At 34.3% G+C, this 23,135-nt stretch overlaps 1 protein-coding gene across 1 annotated transcript in view; it reads right to left on the bottom strand.

The window, feature by feature from the left end:
- Positions 1 to 1,352: 1,352 nt before the first annotated feature.
- Positions 1,353 to 23,135, bottom strand: part of LOC149409711 (homeobox protein OTX1 A-like) — a gene marked incomplete at its 3' end in the record, with an annotated part of 39,391 nt that continues 17,608 nt past the window's right edge. The window contains exon 4 of the mRNA XM_089649475.1: positions 1,353 to 1,457. Coding sequence (XP_089505601.1) covers positions 1,353 to 1,457 — 105 coding nt within the window. The remainder of the gene's footprint in view (positions 1,458 to 23,135) is intronic.

Raw genomic sequence — 23,135 nt, 5'->3', positions numbered from 1 at the left:
AACGATATATTCGTAAACAGGGAATTTTTATCTAAATTCTGACATCGGTTTCATTCTTGTGGCCGATGAGATATTTTGCTGCCTGCCTGATGTACAGCGCCCTTCATCGTCATCAAAATATTATTATTATATAATTAGTTTTAATATAGTTCTTGACTCTATTGGTAGCCCTTTCCTCTTGGAATGCTATGGCGTATACGTGCCTGAAACTTCAGCCGTAGTCGTTGTCACGATTTGTTCAAGATACCACACGGCAGAACACATGGTGTAACACAGCACAGCACATAAGAGGAATGGTGCTATTGAATGAATTTTTTAAAACAGTAGATATATCACTTTTTAAACAACTTTAACTTTGAAAACGTTTGATGTATACCCACAACCTACATACCTACTACATCAAACGTTTTGAAAGTTTTTTTTTGTTTTGATGCGGTAGGTATGAGGCATAACACCAAGTTAGTGAAGTATATTATGTATTAGGTACTTCTAGTTTTTTCGTTATTCTATGTTATTACCAGATAAGGGAAGAAGGCGAAAAAGTAAAATAAGAAAATAGAAAAAAATAAATAAGAGAAAATAAAAGTCATAGAAAAAGATAAAACATAAACAACCAAATAACAAAACGTAACAAATCAAAAAGTTAAAGAAAAAATAAAATAAATAGGAATAGAAAAAAAAGAAAATAAGTGTTCCGTCACGCCGATTGCTTTTGACAGGCCGTGTGCTAACCAATAGTATGGTCAGAATTTGAACTGTGCAGTTTAAATTCACACACGTCAGCTATAACCACGGAGTTCCGTGAGCGACACAATCGCACAAAAACATTCGTCCTGTCAAAACCAATGTGTATAGTATCGCCGGTTATTTATGGGAATAATCCCTTAATACGTATTTTATCGCAATCCAATTAAAAAATAACGAGTGCTACCGTACTACGATCACCGTTCCAGTGCTGACAGATGATTCTCAAGATGCAGATTTCATTCGCCACCCGGTAAGTTGATTGTGAATTAACCTTACGAATTGTGTTTTCGCATTCGCCTGTCATAAGCCATAGTCTCACCACGCAGATTCCATCCGCCACCCGGTAAGTTGATTGTGAATACGTTACGCATTGTGTTTTCGCATTCGCCTATCACAAGCCATAGACTTCATTTATGTTTTATCTGTGTGGAATAGCCCTTTAAAGTACGGCTATCCCATCCCTTGTTCGTTCCTCGAACAAATAGAAATTAAAACAAAAACGTAAATAAAAACGTGAAAGAAAAAAAGAAGAGGAAGAAGATCACCAACCTTCCCCCTGCAGTGTTGTTGCCCCCCTTGGACGGGTTCTTGGTGGTGTGCGCCGTTCCCTTGGGCCCCCTCCGGGACGTGGCCGCCTCGCCGCCCCCGGCTCCTTGGCTCTGCTGCTTGGCCTGCTGGCGGCACTTGGCGCGCCGGTTCTTGAACCAAACCTGGACACAATATACTCTCTTATAATACAACTTACTTATTTGACGTACTTCGCATTCTGTCAATCCATAATTCAATATGGTATAATAGGATGGGGGGCGCCTATAAAACTCACACACAACCTCTTTACACTGCGCAAAAACTAATAATTAAAATAATATTAAAGAAATCATTTTTATATTCATCTGAACTCATTTTCAAAGAATTTAAAGTCAGAAAATTAAATACTCTTTTCCTGTATGACGCAACCTTACAAGTTTACAAAGTTATATCCTAACCAAAAACCGTACCATTCAAAACCACAGCAAATCTCAGGCAAAAATACATGTTACCAATTCCGACTTTGTAAAAAAAACTTTGGGTCAGCAAAACTACAAATACTTAAGAACAAATTTCTTCAATAAATTGCCAGAAAATATTTATTTATTTATTTATTTACGCCCTAATGAGCTTTTACAAAAGTAGTTAACAAGTAATGCAGTTGTGTTACATAGTTTACAATAAATTATGATTTTTGATTAAATTAAGGTAAATTCAAATTAATAGTGTAGATTACGGAAAGCTAAATATGTATTAAGGAACATATAAATATAAAAACAAAATGGTATTCACTACGGAGTTTGTGAATTCATACATCTCAGTGAAATGATTAAAAAGATTTCGTTTTATAACTAATACGGAATCTTTAAGCATGTCTACAATATTCCCAAATTTATAGCCAAAATGATGTAGTCTATTTATATATGCATGAGCTTCATAGTTGGTTTTAAAATTGTCACAAAAAAATGTAGTAAAAAATATAATATAAGATCACTAAATGATAGTTTCAAAGAATTCAAAACACAATTAAAAAAATATACTGAAAACCTAAGCTAAATAAAAAAAACGTAAATAAATAAAAGAAAAACAAAAACAAAAATTTAAAAAATAAAATAAAAATCTAAGAAACTAAATAAATAATACCTCATCCCATACACACAAGCAATTGCTTATTATGGGAGAAAATTGCAAAATAATAAATATTAATCATATCATAATATCTTTTATCTTATTACTAGTAAAATATATATATATGTATATCACAAAAAAAAACTTCATTGTCTTCATAATATACTGCATTATAACCTTATATTATGAAGACGATGAAGTTGTATTGTAAGAGAGTATATTGTAGGTATACATCAAATGTTTTCTTGAACCAAACCTGGACACAATATACTCTCTTACAATACAACTTCATTGTCTTCATAACATACTGCATTATCACATTAAAATACAGACATTGAATAGAGACGCAAAACCAACGATTATTTTAAAACTAGAGGTGGGTAAAAAAATCATTGACGAATTTATATTGTTTTGACGAATGTATTAATGACAATGACATTAAATTAATATTAATAAGCAAAACTAAATAAATAACATTTTTAATGAACTCAAGGGGCCAACCAGTAAAATTACTCGCTAAAATTAGACAAATGCCATAGAAATAATGTTCAATCTCAATGTCCAATTATAGAAAAGTCATAAAGCATTAAATGTCTTGGGGTAGTAATTGATGAATATATAAGATGAGAACTACATATCAAAGGGATCACGGAAAAACTCATATATTTCTTTAAAAATCTAAGAAATATGTTAAATTAAAAGGAATTGAAAAAAAATCTATTACGCTTTATGTCATTCTCGTATTGAAAATGGAATTATAGGATGGGGGTCTGTTGTATCTAAGTATATACATAACCTGAAAACAATTCAAAAAGGAATCAAAAAGACAATATTGCCTTCGATTGAAATTTTGAATTGTTTTGATGTACCAAATGTACAACAAATATATGCTAAAAATATTCAAAAATACTGAATCCTTTACAATACCGCGTATTCATCAAACAAGGTCAAATCACAATGACAAAGAAATTATATTTATTTTGCGATGAAACTCCACAATATCCTTCCCCCTGATATAAAGCTAATAGAAAATTTGAATGATTACAAATCAAGAATAAAAATGTGGCTGAAAGAGATTAATGGAAAAACAATAAAAACGACATAGAAAATTAATAAAAAATAAATGAATAACTTTATTCCGCCTCAGCACAGATCACCCTAGTGAGGAGGGCTAAGAAATACAATTTACTATACACGGTGTCCGGAAACTCGTAGTACAAGCGGGAAACTGGAGAATCTACACCACATGGGGAACCCAAAAAAACATAAAGTTTTTTGATTTGAGCATTTTCAAAAAAAAAAAAAAAAAAACCAAAAAAAAATATTTTTCGGCTATTTTAGGGTTAAAGTTTTTTCTGGTGTTTAGGGTTGAATAACAGATGTTTTAACCCTGCAGAGCAGAAATATTTTATGATTACACCGGGTTAAATGAAGGGTGATTTCAAAATAATGCTTCAAATCCAAGTTTCTTCATTTGTTTTACTTTCAAATAGTTTTAATTAGTTGGGTACTTTGATATTCAGTAATAATTTATAAGAATTTGATTAAAAAAAAAAAAATAAATAAATAAAAAAATCAACTTCAAACTCGATTTACTCGATAACGAAAGCTCAAATAAAAAAAAAATATACTACAAAATCGACTCCAAATGTGATGTAGATTCACCAGTTTCCCGCTTGTACTACGAGTTTCCGGACACCCTGTATATATATATTTAATTTTATATTTTGTTTGTACAATGTTTGAATAGTCATTATAATAAAAATATTAAAATATTGAAATATAATTCATATTATCTGAAATGGTAAATTTTATAACGTTTTGTCAACTGTCGCCCGGGAAAATTAACGAATTTAATATTTTTCTGCTCCTTTTAATTTTTAGAGCACCTCAAGATCTAAACGACGACGCACGAATAACTCATGTAACCCTTTCCGTTGCGGAGTTATGACTGATTCTTTGGTAGCGCAGAGTGAATTTCGAGGCTCTTATTTGACCCGCTTGATGACGTAAGCGCACAGACAAGCAACGGACGATTGTCAATTTTTAGAATATACACGCAACCTGGCGCCACAACCCTTGGGTCATGAAATATATGAATATATTTTTGGCGACAACAAAAGCTTTTCATCGCTAATGCTTGGATTACACCTGCCGAGTGCTCGGCCGAGACAATGCTTTCAGCCGAGTGCTTGGCTGATTTGATCTGTACTGTCAGTACTCGGCCAAGTAGCGGGCGAGTGATTCAGGCGAGACAGTGGATAGAAGCAAGGCTTAATGACTCGGCCGAGTAAGTACCCCTTCTCCTGCATACTCAACTCGGGCTTCACTAACTCTCCACAAATTAAAAAATTATAATTATTTAAGAGTGTGTTACGTTTGCTGTTGTAAAACTCTCTTAAATTTTTCTCTTGTTCCATCTTTAAGGCGAAGCTAAATGTCAAATCACTATTTTGATTATCGTTATTACGAATTGGTGTACATTATGAATACCAAAAAATAAGCTTTAGATAAATTGAAGGTTTTTCTATCGTTTCGCTTGAGTAGAATACAAATAAAAAAATAAATTACTCAATTAAAAATATAAATGCAAACTACTAAAAAAAATATTTTTTCAATAGAAATGTATGAACGCGTAAAGGAAAAAACTTGTAAAAAATACAGTATTGTAGCTAAGATTATCTGTGACAGTTTCACTTGATTAACTTTTTTGCTGTCTTATAATTTTTTTACAGAATAAATAAAAACCAGTTTTTTGCTTGAAATCGAACGTTCCTAGACTCCTTTTGTCAAGCGATTTGAATGCCTATTACCAACGATATAAGGTATACCAAGAATATACACATTTTTGGCATGTAGCTTCCTCTTAAACCATGTTAACAGCACTCGGTGTAATTCGGTCTTGACATATAAGTTTTCAAATATTAAAATTTTGAAATCAAACATTAAAACGTTTAAAAAATGGCACAACGTACGTTTTTTGGTCTAAACACCGAACTAAAATTTATGATAAAGAAAAAAAACACATATATTATTGGACTTGTGTATTATAAACTTTACTGCCACACCTCACTTATTGTCGTTTTATATGTATGTGATGTATGGTAAAAAGTTGGGTATTCAAGCGATAGATGGCACCAGTCATAAAGCTTACTCCAGAGTCCGACAGATGTCGCTAGAGTATAGCAATTGCCTGTGGGATATTATTGTCAGACAACAAGCTTCTAGAAACAGAGAATTACCAACCCTCGGGTAATGAACAGTGTAGCTAAATTCAGACGTATTTATTGTAACGTAAATACATGCAATTATTGTAAAGAACCTTTTACTTTATCAAGAGTTCCCAACACACTAAATCTGCAAGTAAAGACAGAGATATAACAATGTGAAAAATAGTTTCAAATTTTTTCTCAAATTGCGATCGGGACCTTTGGTGTCATGGAGGTATACATTTTAATTATTATGTGGTTAATTTCTGTATTTGAATATAAAGCTTGGTGTTCTCTCTTTCTAACACCGTTTAGTTCATGTTTCTAACTATGACGGTAAGAGAGACGCAACGATTTCTATGAAACCATATGAGCTATTCCACGGGTAATACCTGTTCTCAAAACCGAACAAATTAGTCCGAGGAGTTGAGTACATTTTCACGTTAAGGCGATGCACTACGTCGTGTAATATTTTAAATTGAGCCGCTATCAATAACAAACCTTACGTAGATGGCGATAAGGTTTAAATTCCCGCTTAACACCATCCGCCTGTTTTGATTATGCAAGAAAAAAACAAGGCCAAAAATCACCTTTTATTTTATTTTGTGGATGTTCAGGCATAAATATTAAATTTTTTTTCGATCATTTTATAAATAACTTAATTTTCCACATTATACAATAAAATCATAACCGAAAATAGGTTCGTAAGTAGGAGAATTTGAACTTTAAAGCAGTTTTCATAGGCCTTATACATTATTTTTTTTCTGGGCTTATAAAAAGACTTATCTAAAAAATTCTCGATAATTTCAAAGGCCAAGATGTATTCTATTCGCAGTATTTAATTAAAGCATCTGAAACATTTCTAGGCGACCAAATTTTCAAACCAAAAACACATGATTTTGCATTACTACGTATGGCATCGCCTTAAGTATCGCTTCAGCCTCGCACATACCCCAATTGGGGATGTTATAGTCTCACTGGCTCAGTTGAGCTGTTGAAACTCTTGTGCGGTACCCACATCAAAAAAATTCGGCTCCAATAATTGATCAAATGTTGAAATTCATTATTGAGCAGAAAAACAATTTCATTTGCCTGTCTATTTGATTGTGGCCTTCGATCGTTACTTCGCAGAGGGGGGAGGTACATATACATGTTCCTCCAGCAAAGGTACTACGTCACGTAGTTAGCAGGTAGCATTGCCAGGAAGGTATCCAGTAACTTCTTCAGGTTACAAACACGCCAAGTGGAAGACCTACAAGGGGAGAAACTGTACAAAAATACGTCGAATATAAATATATTTATTCCACATTCTGAAAGTACGTGGTACTGCCGCGTGGGGAGGTTTTAAATATTCCTTTTATAGAATAATTAAACAAAGCTTCGCATACGTAATGCAAACGACGAAAGCAAACAAGGTGGTATAACAATATGGTGGCTATTAAAATGTATCCACAACTCCGACATAAACAGCCTATATTAAATTAGTTAACTCATTATAAAACCATCATTTTACATTGATTAAAAAAATTTAATCATTTAAAAGGGTCAGCACAATATACAGATTTTTGTCAGCTAATGTTTCAGCCAAGCAGCCGCTTGTGGTCAGCAAGTAGAACGATATTGATTAGCAGATAATGTCAACCCCTAACATAACCTAACTGTTACATATAAGATTTGTAACAAGGTGTGTGTGTGCATCACTTTACTTACATCGCATCTATGGTCTTGGTGTGTGGGACCTTTAAGTACCTACATATTGTCATTTTGCTATTGGTAAAAAATTGAAGGTCCTGAAATTCTGACTTGGAGAGTTGCCAAACCTGAGGGAGCAAGGATCTGTGATTTGCATTGGAAGCAGTCGCCATTCTTTAATCACCAGCCCAGAGCAGCGGGCATTCCTCTTGGCTGAGGTTTGACGAACACATTTGCCAATTTTTGTGAGCATCAGCTTTGCATATGGAGCATTGACCATTGGATTGATGGAATCGGATGGCATCTGCCGATCCTCCTTGGTTAAGGGGGACCGTTTTGGAGACCAGCAGCGTGAGGCTGTTTTGCATTGGACTACAACATTATTTTTTGGATAAATTATAAACTGGGAGTTGCTGTGAAGAACCGGAATCTACTACTTCGCATCAAGAACGAACTGATATCACACCTTCATTTTATCTATGCAAGACCTTTGCCATACAGATTATATAGTAGGATGCTAATTAATTTCTTTTTATTATGTCTTTTTTGTGGTAATACATTTTCAGTCTTCTTAAATATTTTATATTTCTAGATAATAAACCCATTCTTACTTTTATTTGTTGCCACTTAATCGCATATTGAGCCTAATATTTTATTAATTATCGACAAAAACATAGTGTGACGTGCAAATGATTTTGGATGTTCTTTTGGCTAACAGCGAGCCATTTAATTAGGTACCTACTTCTCATAAATAATATATGAAACTGGCAGACACCAAAAGGGTTGATTGATCTGACAACTTGTCATTTTGACAGTTGACAATTTGACAGTCGCGTTGTCAACAAACGGGCCAATGAGAGGGCTCGCACGACAAACAACTGACAGATGTCCCTTTGTAGTGCGTTTGCCCTACGAGCGTTTTGACGTATTTGATACAAATTATGTAAGCAAGACCCCATTTTATTATTTGTGATCGGAATTTTAGTTTGGGTTGAACCCAAATCATATGGCGAATTAGTTTTCGCATTCTGATCATGTCAGAAAAGAAAGTAAAATTATATTTACCGACAAACATATTTACGAAACTTTAATTTATTTTTTTAATTAACTTATTTATTTTTTGAAAATAACTGCCGGTGGCTGAGTTGACATCGCGTTTGGGTCCCACTCAGGCTTCGTGTGTTTAATTTCTCGGCTGGCTAAGTCCTACATCACTACATCACCTACATCGCTAAATCCCTACATCCCTACATCTAAACATTCTTACATCCCTACATCCCTACATCCCTACATCTCTACATCTTTACATTCTTACATCCCTACATCCCTACATCTTTACATTCTTACATCCCTACATCCCTACATATTTACATTCTTACATCCCTACATCCCTACATCCCTACATCCCTACATCCCTACATCCCTACATCCCTACATCCCTACATCCCTACATCCCTACATCCCTACATCCCTACATCTTTACATTCTTACATCCCTACATCCCTACATGCCTACATCTTTACTTTCTTACATCCCTACATCCCTAAATCCCTACATCCCTACATCCCTACATCTTTACATTCTTACATCCCTACATCCCTACATCTTAACATTCTTACATCCCTACATCCCTACATCCCTACATCCCTACATCCCTACATCTTTACATTCTTACATCCCTACATCCCTACATCCCCACATCCCTACATATTTACATTCTTACATCCCTACATAATAAGATCCCAACATCCCTAAATCCTTATATCCCTACATCTTTACATTCTTACATCCCTACATCTTTACATTCTTACATCCCTACATCCCTACATATTTACATTCTTACATCCCTACATCCCTACATCCCTACATCCCTACATCCCTACATCCCTACATCCCTACATCCCTACATCTTTACATTCTTACATCCCTACATCCCTACATGCCTACATCTTTACATTCTTACATCCCTACATCCCTAAATCCCTACATCCCTACATCCCTACATCTTTACATTCTTACATCCCTACATCCCTACATCTTAACATTCTTACATCCCTACATCCCTACATCCCTACAACTTTACATTCTTACATCCCTACATCCCTACATCCCCACATCCCTACATCTTTACATTCTTACATCCCTACATCCCTACATAATAAGATCCCAACATCCCTAAATCCTTATATCCCTACATCTTTACATTCTTACATCCCTACATCTTTACATTCTTACATCCCTACATCTCTACATCCCTACATCCCTACATCCCTTCATACTAATATCCCTACATACTAAGATCCCAACATCCCAACATCCCAACATCCCTACATCCCTACATACCAACATCCCTACATACTAAGATCCCAACATCCCTAAATCCTTACATCCCTACATCCCTACATCCCTACATCTTTACATCCCTACATCCCTACATCTTTACATTCTTACATCCCTACATCCCTACATCTTTACATTCTTACATCCCTACATCCCTAAATCTTTACATTCTTACATCCCTACATGTTTACATTATTACATCCCTACATCTTTACATTCTTACATCCCTACGTCCCTACATCCCTACATCCCTACATCCCTACATCCCTACATCCCTACATCCCTACATCCCTACATCCCTACATCCCTACATCCCTACATCTTTACATTCTTACATCCCTAAATACTAATATCCCTACATACTAAGATCCCAACATCCCTACATCCCTACATACCAACATCCCTACATCCCTACATACTAAGATCCCAACATCCCTAAATCCTTACATCCCTACATCCCTACATCTTTACATTCTTACATCCGTACATCCGTACATCCCTACATACTAATATCCCTACATACTAAGATCCCAACATCCCTACATCCCTACATACCAACATCCCTACATCCCTACATACTAAGATCCCAACATCCCTAAATCCTTACATCCCTACATCCCTACATCCCTACATCTTTACATTCTTACATCCCTACATCCCTACATCCCTACATCTTTACATTCTTACATCCGTACATCCCTACATACTAATATCCCTACATACTAAGATCCCAACATTCCTACATCCCTACATACCAACATCTCTACATCCCTACATCCCTACATCTTTACATTCTTACATCCGTACATCCCTACATCCCTACATACTAATATCCCTACATACTAAGATCCCAACATCCCTACATACGAAAATCCCTACATCCCTACATCCCTACATCCCTACATCCCTACATCCCTACATCTTCACATTCTTACATCCGTACATCCCTACATCCCTACATACCAACATCCCTACATCCCTACATACTAAGATCCCAACATCCCTAAATCCTTACATCCCTACATCCCTACATCCCTACATCCATACATCTATGCATTCCTACATCCCTAAATATCTACCATGGCGGTTGAAATAATAATAAACATTCAAAAATGTTTCATTCAATGTAAATTTGTTTGAAATAAAAAAATTTAAAAAATCTTAGCGAATGACACATTAATACACAAAGGCGAATGCAGCCCCATTAATAGAGAACTGTATGTGGTAGAAGTCCATAATGGTTTTGTGATGCTTACACTATTGTGGCTTATATGGCAGGAAGGAGGAAAGTAAGTAAGACTAAACGCTGTAGAAATTTATTGGATCCGAAGCGTATTAAAAAAAAACACCATTTCCACAAAGGAGGTTCTGAGGAAAAAATTATCACTCAGGTCCTAGGTAATCTTTAGGGATGCCGTGTGGAGGGTCTTTTTAAGGAACGGAAGGAAAGGAAGTTCTATTTAAGGGTAGGAATCCGCCGCCAAGATCTGGACAAATCTCAAGAGAAAAACCACTGATAAAAATATTTGCCAATTAATTAAAAATATCTTCAAATTATTCTTAATTTGATTAAGAACTGGACTGCAGGCCCTTAACCAATGAATTGATAGGTTTTCTAACAAACTTTTTGTGAGATACGAATGTATAATCACGATGTCGGAACATACGTGTTCATAAAAATTCGAATATTTCAGCTTTCCTCATTGTATATAAGTACAGGGTTTTCCAATAAGAGGTGTTATTTTGAATAGCCCGCTATTTCGGTAGATGTTACTTTTGAAGCTGTCATTTTTTGACATTTGACAAGTAGAAACTACGCCATTAATAAAAATGGAACGATACATGCTTCAAAAACGCATTGAAATTATTAAAATTCATTTGAGTGAATCAAATGCAAATCATCTTGAGTGATGAGGCCCATTTCCACCTCGGTGGCTTCGTCAACAAGCAAAATTGTCGCATCTGGGGCTCGGAAAACCCAAGAGTTATTGTTGAGAAGCCTCTCTATCCTCAACATGTGACTGTTTGGTGCGGTTTATGGTTCGGCGGAGTCATTGGACCATACTTTTTCGAAAATGAGGCTGGAGCAACAGTTACGATGAATGGATTGCGCTATCGAGAGGTGATTAATGATTTTTATGGCCGGAATTGGATGGTATTGATCTGGACAACGTTTGATTTCAACAAGACGGCGCTACGTGCCACACAAAGAACGAAACCATTGATCTTTTACGATTGAATATCAAAATAACACCTCTCATTGGAAAAGCCTGTATTATTAAGGCAAACGCAGGTGTGTATGCATGAACACGTGTTTCGAGTTATTATTTACGGCCTGAAATCTTGTTTTTAACCGGATTACCAATAATTTCAAGATATTGCTTAATAAATTAGATATAATATTCAATTATTCTCCGTGCAACCCAAGTTTAAATGCCACGTTTTAGAAAGTCGTGTTAACTTCACTAGAGAGACGATTTTTAATAAATTGTGGACAAGGGATGATGATTATTTAATTTATTGGTCTGTTATTCACACAGCTATACAAAAACTTTAAAAAAATTGTGTACATAATAAGTTGATATTGCATATTAAAATATATTTATGTACCTACTAGCGCAGCCTGGAGAAAAATCACGGGATATTATGATATTATTAAATAATATTCAATGCCCAGAGTTGCTAAACAAGATACCATTGAATGTACCTGCGCGTTCAACACGCTCTTGTGTCCTGTTCAGGGTTGATCAAAGCAAAACGAACTCTAAGCAGAATTCTTGCCTGAACAGACTATGCAATAATTACAATAGCGTATTATCCAAGGTTGATATTTTCAGTTGCAAACTTACCAAATACAAGAGGTCCATAAAAGAATATTTCTCTGATGGTTTGTGAATAATGTTTATATCTCTATTAAGATTTGATTTATATCTACAACCTCTCTCCATGGCTATAAATGTATTGTTTTGTAAATTTTTCGTTTTATATTATCTTTTGTTTTGTATAATTTTTTTAATTCATATTACTTTCTCACAAATTTAAATAACTTATTCCATTTTATGCTGTCTCACTTAAAGTCGCAAGGAGGAAATCCATAATTGGTTTTATTTTACTATATAATATTTATGTACAAACTGATAAAATGTAAACTGTTGATTTCCCGAAAATAAATAAATGAAAAATAAAAGCTTTCCTGTAAATGGAAAACCGTAGACCATTGAAAAATCACGAAATCTGACTTTCTTGCAAATATTAATCTTTAAAATTTAAATAAAAGATATACAAGCTTCAAATGAAGAATAAAAATAATTTTCTTACAGTAAATATTTTTAGATATCTAGTTTATAACTTGAATTCTTGACGCATCAGTTCCAATTTTAGAAATGATAATTAAATTCAAATCAAATCCGAATGAATTGAACAAGGGATACAATCACTCACAGACTCACAACTGAAATGAGTATGTTTAATGATGATATTATTTCAAATTTGCGAGTTCGTATGACTTATAACGTGACATTTTCAATATTGGAACTGATGTACTTTTTATGTTTTTTTATTTTTTTTTTTTTTATAGTGAATACCTCACAAGAGTCCCAACTGCTCCCGTCTGGGGACAGTGAGACTATGGCATCCCCAATTGAGGGATGTTGTGAGGCTGAAGGTAAGTGGGGAAGGGAAAGAGGAAGGTGGGGAAGTACCTGGCTATTCAGATCTAGTCACTAAACACGGCTAAAGCCATTTGGAGCAACGTTTCAATTCTGAATGGTGGTCTTACACCAGGGCGATACTGGTAGTATCTTCCACTCTGTTGAAGCCGCACAAGAGTCCCAACTAACCAGAGCCAGGAAGACTATGGCATCCACAATAATTGTGGTATATAGTGAGGCTGAAGAGTGAAGGGTATGGATCTCCAAACATGGCTAAAGTTATTTCAGGCAACAACGTTTCAATTCTGAATGGTAGTATTTCACACGAAGAAAAATGAGTATTACTGATCTGTTATAATCCTATGGCAGGCCATTTCCTAGTAAATAATAATACATTCAGAATATATAGAGAGACGTGTTCATGCAGCTGCGCTTATCCTGATTAATATAATGACGAAATACAAAATATTATGATTTTTATGAACACGTTTTCCGACATCCTCAAAACACATTCGTGTTTTGCTGATAGTTTGTTAGGAAATCTGTCAATTAATTCATTGAAGGCCTGCAATTCCGTTTTTAAGAAAAACGAATAAATTGTTGAAAACGGGATTGCAGGCAATTAACGAATCAATTGATAAGTATCCTGATAAACTTTTAGTAAAATACCAATGATTTTTCGCGATCTCCGAACACGTGTTTATATAACCTAACATTTTAGCAATTATTTCTGATATATTATTAAGACAAACGCAGTAGAATGAACACGTGTTCCAATATACCAACAATTTATCAGGAAGCGGCTTACAATCCCGTTTTTAATGATAACTATTAATTTAAAAAATTTAATAAATCAGCATTAAATATTTTTCTTCACGTAAATTAGCAATATTTTATATTAGTTTTCTCCGTGCACCAAGGTAATAACTGAGAGTATAAAATATGTACGTTGTTTTCAAATACAGACCTAGCAATTAATGACAGCAAATCATTAAATATTTGCACAAATTTGGTAAACAAATTGTTTGGTAAAGTTGATTAGTTCAAATTAGTTTCAACTTTTAAAACAACAGCATTGAAAAAAAACACAAAACCGATCGACCTCAATGGTTTTTGTTTAAAATTTGTACGTAGGAAACAACCTTCGAAAGGTGGAATTGAGCCCCTGTTTACATTTTTAGAACTGTTATTGAAGAGTTGACAAATCATTATTACGAATAATATTATATGATAATTCATATAACATAACGGGATCACATAATCGTTAATAAATCCCTCAAACTACTTGGTTTCATCACTAGAATCACTTCGGACTTCAAAAACGTTAATACCCTTAGAACTTTTACTGCTCCTTGGTTCGCCCCCATCTTGAATATGCTTGTGTTATCTGGTCTCCTTTTTATGCTGTCCACATTCGACGCATTGAATCTGTTCAACATCGGTTCTTAAGAGGGATTGCTAGGAGGCTAGGATTAGAAAAAAGGCGAATACTCATATGATGAAATTGAACTAACTCTAAACCTCTCTCCTTTGGAAGTCCGTCGGGAAAGAAATGACCTCATTTGCTTCTTCAAAATTATAAATGGTATTATTGATTCACCTACTCTACTACAACTCATTCCCTTCAATATCCCCTCGCACAGACTCAGAAATAATGAACTGCTCTTCCTCAACCATCATTCGACAAATTTTGGATATTATTCACCATTGTCCAGAATGTGTAGACTGTTCAACTCAAGTCAAAACCTTAACTTTTTTGGGATAAGTCTGAATGATTTTTGCCAGTCGCTATAAACAAGTGACGGAATATTATAAGTGTCCCGTGGTCCTGACCCACGGCGTAGTCTTGACTTGATTCGACTTGTCACTTTATTTTCTTATATTATATCTGCCTTATGTCTTTGCTTTCATGTACCTTTGTCTACTCCTGTATTTTATACGCAGTAGCGCCTCTATGCCTGCCGCTAAAACTCATAAACGAGTCCCGGTTCAATCAAGCGAGTTATATGGTGTGGTACCCCTCTATCCCCCATCCATGAAGAAGGTTCCCGTTTTTACCTGAAGGGCGTGATTTTGAAGATATAAGGGCTGAAAGTTTTGACCTCTAGAAATTTCGAGAACAGTCCAGAACATTCGAGAGTATTCGGGAGCATTCTACATCATTCCAGAACATCCCGGTATAGTCTGGAATGTTCGGGAACATCTCAGACACAAATAAACCACTCACTAGATCGAAATCTTCGCGCTTTTTGTATGAAACAAATTACACCTAAAAAACCATAGATATGCCAATACATAGATGGTAAAACTCTCATTCGGAGCCTAATTATTATACTATACACCAATGAAAAACTCTGAAAACTTATTCCATAGACTTTCAGAGTTTTTCATTTGTGGATATAGTTAAGCATTCATATGACGTCACAATATTTCGGTTCAAATTTTCGATCGGAGATATACCCCCTGATCTCAGATCGAACTGTATCTAAAATTCTTTAATATCTAAATAGTATAAAATAAAGTCGCTATCCTCGTCTGTCTGTTTGTGCGCTTAGTTCTTCTAAACTACGCAACAGATTTTGATATGGTTTTCTCTATGATTTAGAAAATTTCTTCCGGAAGGTTTATGTATAAAAATACATACAGTATAGAATATAAAATATTCAATTCATTGGTCAAATGTATTGTATGTATAGTTTTGTATAAGCGATCGACGAGCCGGTGGATGCAATTAAGGCAATGCACTACGTAGTAATGCAAAATCATGTGTTTTTGGTTTGAAAATTTGGTCGCCTAGAAATGTTTCAGATGCTTTAATTAAATACTGCGACTAGAATACATCTTGGCCTTTGAAATAATCGAGTATTTTTTAGATTAGTCTTTTTATAAGCCCAGAAAAAAATAATGTATAAGGCCTATGAAAACTGCTTTAATTTCAAAATCTCCTACTTACGAACCCATTTTCGGTTATGATTTTATTGTATAATGTGGCAAATTAAGTTATTTATAAAATGATCGAAATTTTTTCTAAATATTTATGCCTGAACATCCGCAAAATAAAATAAAAGACACTTTTTGGCCATGTTTTTTTCTTGCATAATAAAAACAGGCAGATCGTGTTAAGCGGGAATTTAAACCTTTTCGCCATCTACGTAAGGGGTGTTATTGATAACGGCTCGATTTAAAATATTGCCTTAATGTTAGCCATAACTTGATAATAGTTTATCTAGTCTATATTTAGTAATAAGATGTAAAAATAAATTTAAAAAATATATTTTATATTTGTACAGCATCCTTGAGGTGATTTTTCACAAAGACGGCGCTATACAAATCATACAATTATTATACAAAATACAAATCAAAAGTTAAGTGCTCATCTACTTCAGTTCACACTATCGACATAAACATTAACATCCTCATAAGAAAATCTGTCTTTATAATACAAATACAGCAAAAAATATATGTTAAAGAAACTACCTTCATTTACGATACAATCGCAATTTCATTTCAATCAAATTCATTTCTTACAATTTTTTTTGTTATTTTTTTACTTTTAGGTTTGGGATTGAACCCCGAGGGCTGCCAATTTTACGGATGATTTAACCCGAATAGTTTGTAGCCGCCTTTAGTATTTTTTTTTCCACTTTGTAAATATCAACTTGATACACGTGTAAATCACACAAGGATTTATTTGTTCAATTCATAGGAAGAGAGATTTAAGTTGATTTAAAATAGGCAAATCCACAATAAAAATTATTATTGCTAATTTATTAAGATTTTCTTCAAATTATTCGTAATTCGGTTAAAAACGGAATTGCGGGCCTTTAACGAATGAAATAATAGTTTTTCTGTTAAACTTATAGTAAAAGAGGAATATATTATCACGATTTCATTATATATATTACCTCAACATATGCAGGTTTATGAAACACGTGATCTTGAACCTGCATATGCCGAGGTAATATATATATAATATTACCAAGGGATATGCAGGTTTATGATTACGTGTTTCATAAACCTGAATATGCCAAAGTAATATATATTATATATGATATCATATTACCTAACGGATTACGAATAATTTGATATGTTTAATATATCTGCAATACTCATTTTTCTCCAAATGACACTAGTTGTTTTGAGAAATTCTTAAAAATGATATATGAAGGTAACACGTTAAATCCCTAAAATATCACATATTTTTTATCCAAGTTATCAAATTCTTCCTATGAACCAGTCACACACAATGCGTTACAATAGCCAGATGGATACCTACTCAAATACGTGAAATTTACCCTCAAATCAAGAAAAGAATTTTGTATAAACATTTCGTAATCATTCAGGTATGAGTAATACAGTTTACCTGACTGGAAATAATTCTCTGGTTCATTATTATTGATGTACCGATTTTTTTTATCATATCTGTTAGAATAGGTTTTTATATATTATCCAAAAATGTATTGAAGTGTTCGTGAATTAATATTATCTATATTTTTTTATAATAATTGATTTTTAAACGATAAAAAAAATCTAAGAAGAAAAGAGTGGCGGAAAAAAGAGGGTGGGTGAAGTTATTTATTTATTTATTTAACGCCCAGAGGGCTTTTACATGGTTGATAGTATAATTTTAATTTGACAAATACTTTCAAACATGAAAAAATAAGAATAAAATTACATTTGATAAAAACTATGCAACAAGTCATACAAACACAAGAAACAAAAACAGAAAATTACAGCTATTTGTAGGTTTACATGATGTGTTTAGGAGTATTGTTGAAATAAATGTTTTAAATGATCCACAAAACTTGCCAAGTTGGTATTGAATATGTCAACATCACCCAAGTAATGATTTCCCATGGTGTGAAGTCGTTGTATCGGAGAGTGGGCAATGTAGTTCCGCTTATGTGTGCTGCTGTAGAATATTGTATTTTGTCGTGTTGTTACTGTGGGTTAGGGTGGATCGCCATTGTATGGAATTTTTTATTTTTTATAAATCAGTTTTCGCGGGGTGCGGAATAGATGCTCCAGGTACATACAATTAAGCATACAAAATATCAATTTAAAATTTTGATAACAAGTACTGCCCCAAAGCAGTTGAATTATTTAAAATCTGGTAAAAAATTGTCACTTTATAAAACAGTTTTGTGTCAATATAAATACTTTAATTCTTACTTTTACATTTCATAATGAATACAAATTGCCGCGTCTTAAATAATAATATTTAAAAAAAAGTGATAATTATTTTCCCGCGAAAAATTGTAAAACTGCCGAGTCCACTTTCGCGCCTCGCTCGCGCACCGCGCATCTTTAGATCAACCGACCACATCTCGCATTACAGTTTCAAGTTTTACTAACGTTGATCTTCCAACTGACCAACAATACTTTGCTTCATCTACTTCTTCTTCTTATGCTATAAATCCAACAGGCAGTGGACTATCTTTTGTATACAGAACATTGGATCGATACAGTATTTCTGTGCTGTCTGCGCTACATTGCAAGATATTGGATTAGTGACAAAAGACAATCTAACAAACTTGATCGATCGTAATAAGATTCGACGTGCTCGTGCCAAAACTAGGACCACACTGACTGCCATCAATAAGCCCCATTTTGATTTGCGCATTTGCATATCGTTTGACGGTCAAAGGATAAAACATTAATCATGGAGGATGGACGCAGAAAAGTTGTTGAAGAACATATCAGTCTTTTGAAAGAACCTGGCTCACAATATATTGGCCAAATAGGCGTTAAGTTCGGCGATGCTAAAACAATAGCTCACAAATTGTTTGCATACTTTGTGACAAAATCCATTGATTTAGCGTGCTTCGTGGCTATCGGATGTGACGGAACAGCAGTCAATACTGGAACTAAGTCTGGCAATATTCGACTTCTTGAAGGAAAGCTCCATCATCCACTTCAGTGGTTGGTTTGTCAGTTACATGCTAAAGAGTTAAGTTTGAGACACCCTTTCGAATACCTTGATGGATTGACAACAGGTCCTAGAAGCTTTAGCGGCCAACTAGGAAAGTTACTCAAGAACTGTGAACATCTTCCTGTGATAGAATTTCAAGCAATAGAATGCAACTTACCTATGAACCTTACTTATGAAATTACAAAATCGCGTGACGACCTTAGCACAGACCAGCTTTATTTATTGGAAATGTGCCAAGCAATCGCCGAAGGACAATGTAATGAAAACTTAGCGAAAAGAAACCCGGGTAAAATCTGCCATTCGCGTTGGTTAACAACAGCTAATACTATTCTCCGACTTTACACATCAACCAAGAATCCGACAGAAATCAGGTGATATTGACTGAATTTGTGCTAAGAGTGTATGCTCCGATGTGGTTTGAAATAAAAACAGAACCTTCGAGACAACCAAGAGCAGACTTCAACCGGCGAGACACCTCCACGAAACCATAAAATTGTCTCGTTACCTTCCAGAGCATTTGAAAAAGGTGGTAGATCCCGTAATTCAACGCGACGGGTATTTTGGCCAAGCGAAAATATACTTATTACTATGTTAAACGACGAACGAATACAGATTAGAGAGTTGGCTCTCAGACGGATTCTAAGTATCCGAGAACTTACGTTGGGGTTCTCTCCAATAAGAGTATTTAAGCTACCTACTTTTAATTTCAACGCAGAAGACTATATTGACTTGATCTACTGGGAAAAACCATCAGAAGCACCTCTTACAAAATTGATATCTAGCGAGACAATAATTGATGCCATTGCAGACCCCGAAATTATCAAATCCAACATTTTGTGTAAGTTCCGATTGATGCCCTGACACACGCAAGCCACGGAAAGATGCATCAAAGTGGTAACGGCATCATGCTATGCTGTTTGCGGTCCTGAAAGACGTGAAGGGTGGATACAAAACAAGCTAGAATCTTGTCGTATAATGATAGTATCGAATTCGAAGAAGGACTATAAAATACAATAACTTTTATGATTTTTGACCATATTTTTTCACAGTGTTTGGGATTTTTTGTGCAGCAAAGGTACTTTTATTGTTTCTTGATTAAAAGATAATATTATAAGTAAATGAAAAGTTATTTTTTTATATTTTAACTACTTTTATTGAGCAAAGATTAAACCCTTCTTTTTCTAGTTTCACGCTGTTTTTTTTAAATTTGAATTGACTTGGGGCAGTACTTGCACTCGAAATATCTTAATGCTGTCATAATGACTTTAAAAAGTATCCCCATAGAGCATCCATTCCACACCCCGCTGCCAAGAAAAACATAAAAACAAAAAATCGATCCACCCTACGTGGGTGTATGTATGTTTATAAGTTGCAGGAGTTCAGAGGGAAAGGTTGCTATGAGATTCTTGTCACTAAACAAGGGTTGAATTATGTTTTTTGGGGAAGCTGTGGGAGGGTATTTTTAAAGAAATGAAGCTACATGTTTGGGGTGGGTAGATACCTATTTGGGGTCAGTTTGTCCAGGAGTGACTTATGAATACATCCCTTCCAAAGGATGTCTCTCCACTGGCCTCTCCAAGACCTGGATAAACCTTACCTCATCATCCCGGACACCCCTGCTAAGTCAGCAAATGTAGCAAACCATTAGGGGTAACCCATGGCAGAGGGGTTGTTTATTCAATTAATGGTATCCGAGGCGGCGGTACCCATAACCGCATTCCAAAATGCGGAAGAATGCAACAAAAAATATTTGTGTTCTTCAGAAAAATTAGCTACGGAGCTTTGAAAAATCGATGTAACTGTTCAAAAGGAGATGTGATATTTTTACCTACTGCAAAATACTCCCAACTCTGCTGAGCCAGTGGTACTATGGCATCACCAATTGGGATATGATGGGGAGAGGATGGTTGGGAAGAACCTGGCTGTTCAGATCTGGTCACCAAATATAAATAAAGCAATTTCAAGCGACAAAGTTTCGGAACGTGCAGCAAATATACCATACATTATTTTATTTAATTTATGTTTAAAATAATACATCAATAAAAAATATTAGCGTTCGCCTGGTGCGAACCCGCTACCTCCGGATTCGTTGCCGAAGATTTTAAATGCTTGGCCATATAATAAATACTTAGTCAAACAAATTAATAAAACAAAATTATGTATTGAGATTTTCACGGTCAAAGGTAGGTACCTACTTACCATCGTGATTTGGGTTTTATGCCGTGTGACGCTTTCTCCTTACCCAACCTTTCGGACAGCGTTACAGTTTCCATCATCAGGGCAGATGTGTAGATTGTGGTGAAGTGCGTGTTTATAAATGTTGAAGTGATACCGTATAGCATAAAAGTTAATATTACAATATTAAATGTGATTTTTGGTGTTTAGTTTTGAAAAAAAAATGTTTCGCGTGAACTAATTTTTAATTCAAATGCCTAGTCAAACCAACCATCGATAATAGTTTTTTATTCCTTCACATTATGATTGCGAGTGTAACAAAACATCCCTGGTACAAAGGCGTCCTTTATTTATTAGTATTGCCGTTCCGATCCTTTACAGTTTGGGGATAATTGGCCTAGTAGTCTGCCCGGTCACGTTCTGCTACTTTGCGTGGGGAGAACGGTATGAAAGCAAAGGTTCTCAAACATCTAAATATTTAATTTATACAGAAAAAAACAATGTTTAAGAGAGAAGGCTGCGTGCTTCTTTTCACAGAATACTTAATTTTGGATTTGAGCTCAAAATGCCCAACCAAAATAAAAAATAATCAAAAGGTAAAGCAAATATCTAGTATGGGTATGTGTTTTTTAAAATTTATTTGTTTTTTAAATTATGATATATTTATAAGTCACTAAGGAAATCGATTATTCATGATTTTAGAGGCAACCTTGGTATTTTTTGTGAGGTAATTGTAATTATTTAAAAAATAATCTTACCCAACTATTTATCATATTTCAATATAGTAAATTAAAAATATTAATCATTTTTTAATTTTATTTTAGTGTATTGCGGAAGCAAACAGTTTTTCAATTTTCTTATAAATAATTACATTTTAAATGTTGCATTAACCTGTGAAGTTTCCACATAAAATGAATGTTACATACAGAAAAAACATAAATAAACAGAAAAACATAAAAAAAACACTTTAATGAAAATAACTCGGAGATGTTAGATATCATACACACCGTAGTGAAAATAACTGAGATATCTTACATATCTTACACACCGTAATGAAAATAACTGAGAAATCTTAGATATGTTACACACAACTTATTGAAAATAACTGAGATATCTTGGATATCTTACACACCTTAATGAAAATAACTGAGATTTCTTAGATATCTTACACACCCTAATGAAAATAACTGAGATATCTTGGATATCTTACACGCCTTAATGAAAATAACTGAGATGTATTAGATATCTTACAAACCCCAATGCAAATAACTGAGATGTTTTAAATATCTTACACACCTTAATGAAAATAACTGAGATGTCTTAGATGTCTTACACGCCTTAATGAGAATAACTGAGATATCTTAGATATCTTACACACCCTAATGAAAATAACTGAGATGTCTAAAATATCTTCGACACCTTAATGCAAATAACTGAAATATCTTGGATATCTTACACACTTTTATGAAAATAACTGAGATGTCTTAGATATCTTACACACCGTAATGAAAATAACTGAGATGTCATAGATATCTTACACACCTTAATGAAAATAACTGAGATGTCTTAGATATCTTACACACCGTAATGAAAATAATTGAGATGTCTTAGATATCTTACACACCTTTATGAAAATAACTGAGATATCTTTGGTATCTTACGCACAGCAGACCATATCTTACACATATCATCGTAAAAGAACCATTTTATGTGTGGAACTTATTATTTATATAC

The sequence above is a fragment of the Hesperophylax consimilis genome, chromosome 30, assembly GCF_061612785.1.
Source record: "Hesperophylax consimilis isolate HC1 chromosome 30, BYU_Hcon_1.0, whole genome shotgun sequence".
Classification (NCBI taxonomy): Eukaryota; Metazoa; Arthropoda; class Insecta; order Trichoptera; family Limnephilidae; genus Hesperophylax; species Hesperophylax consimilis.
Note: the sequence above shows the minus strand (reverse complement) of the source record. Positions and strands in the feature narration are given on the sequence as shown.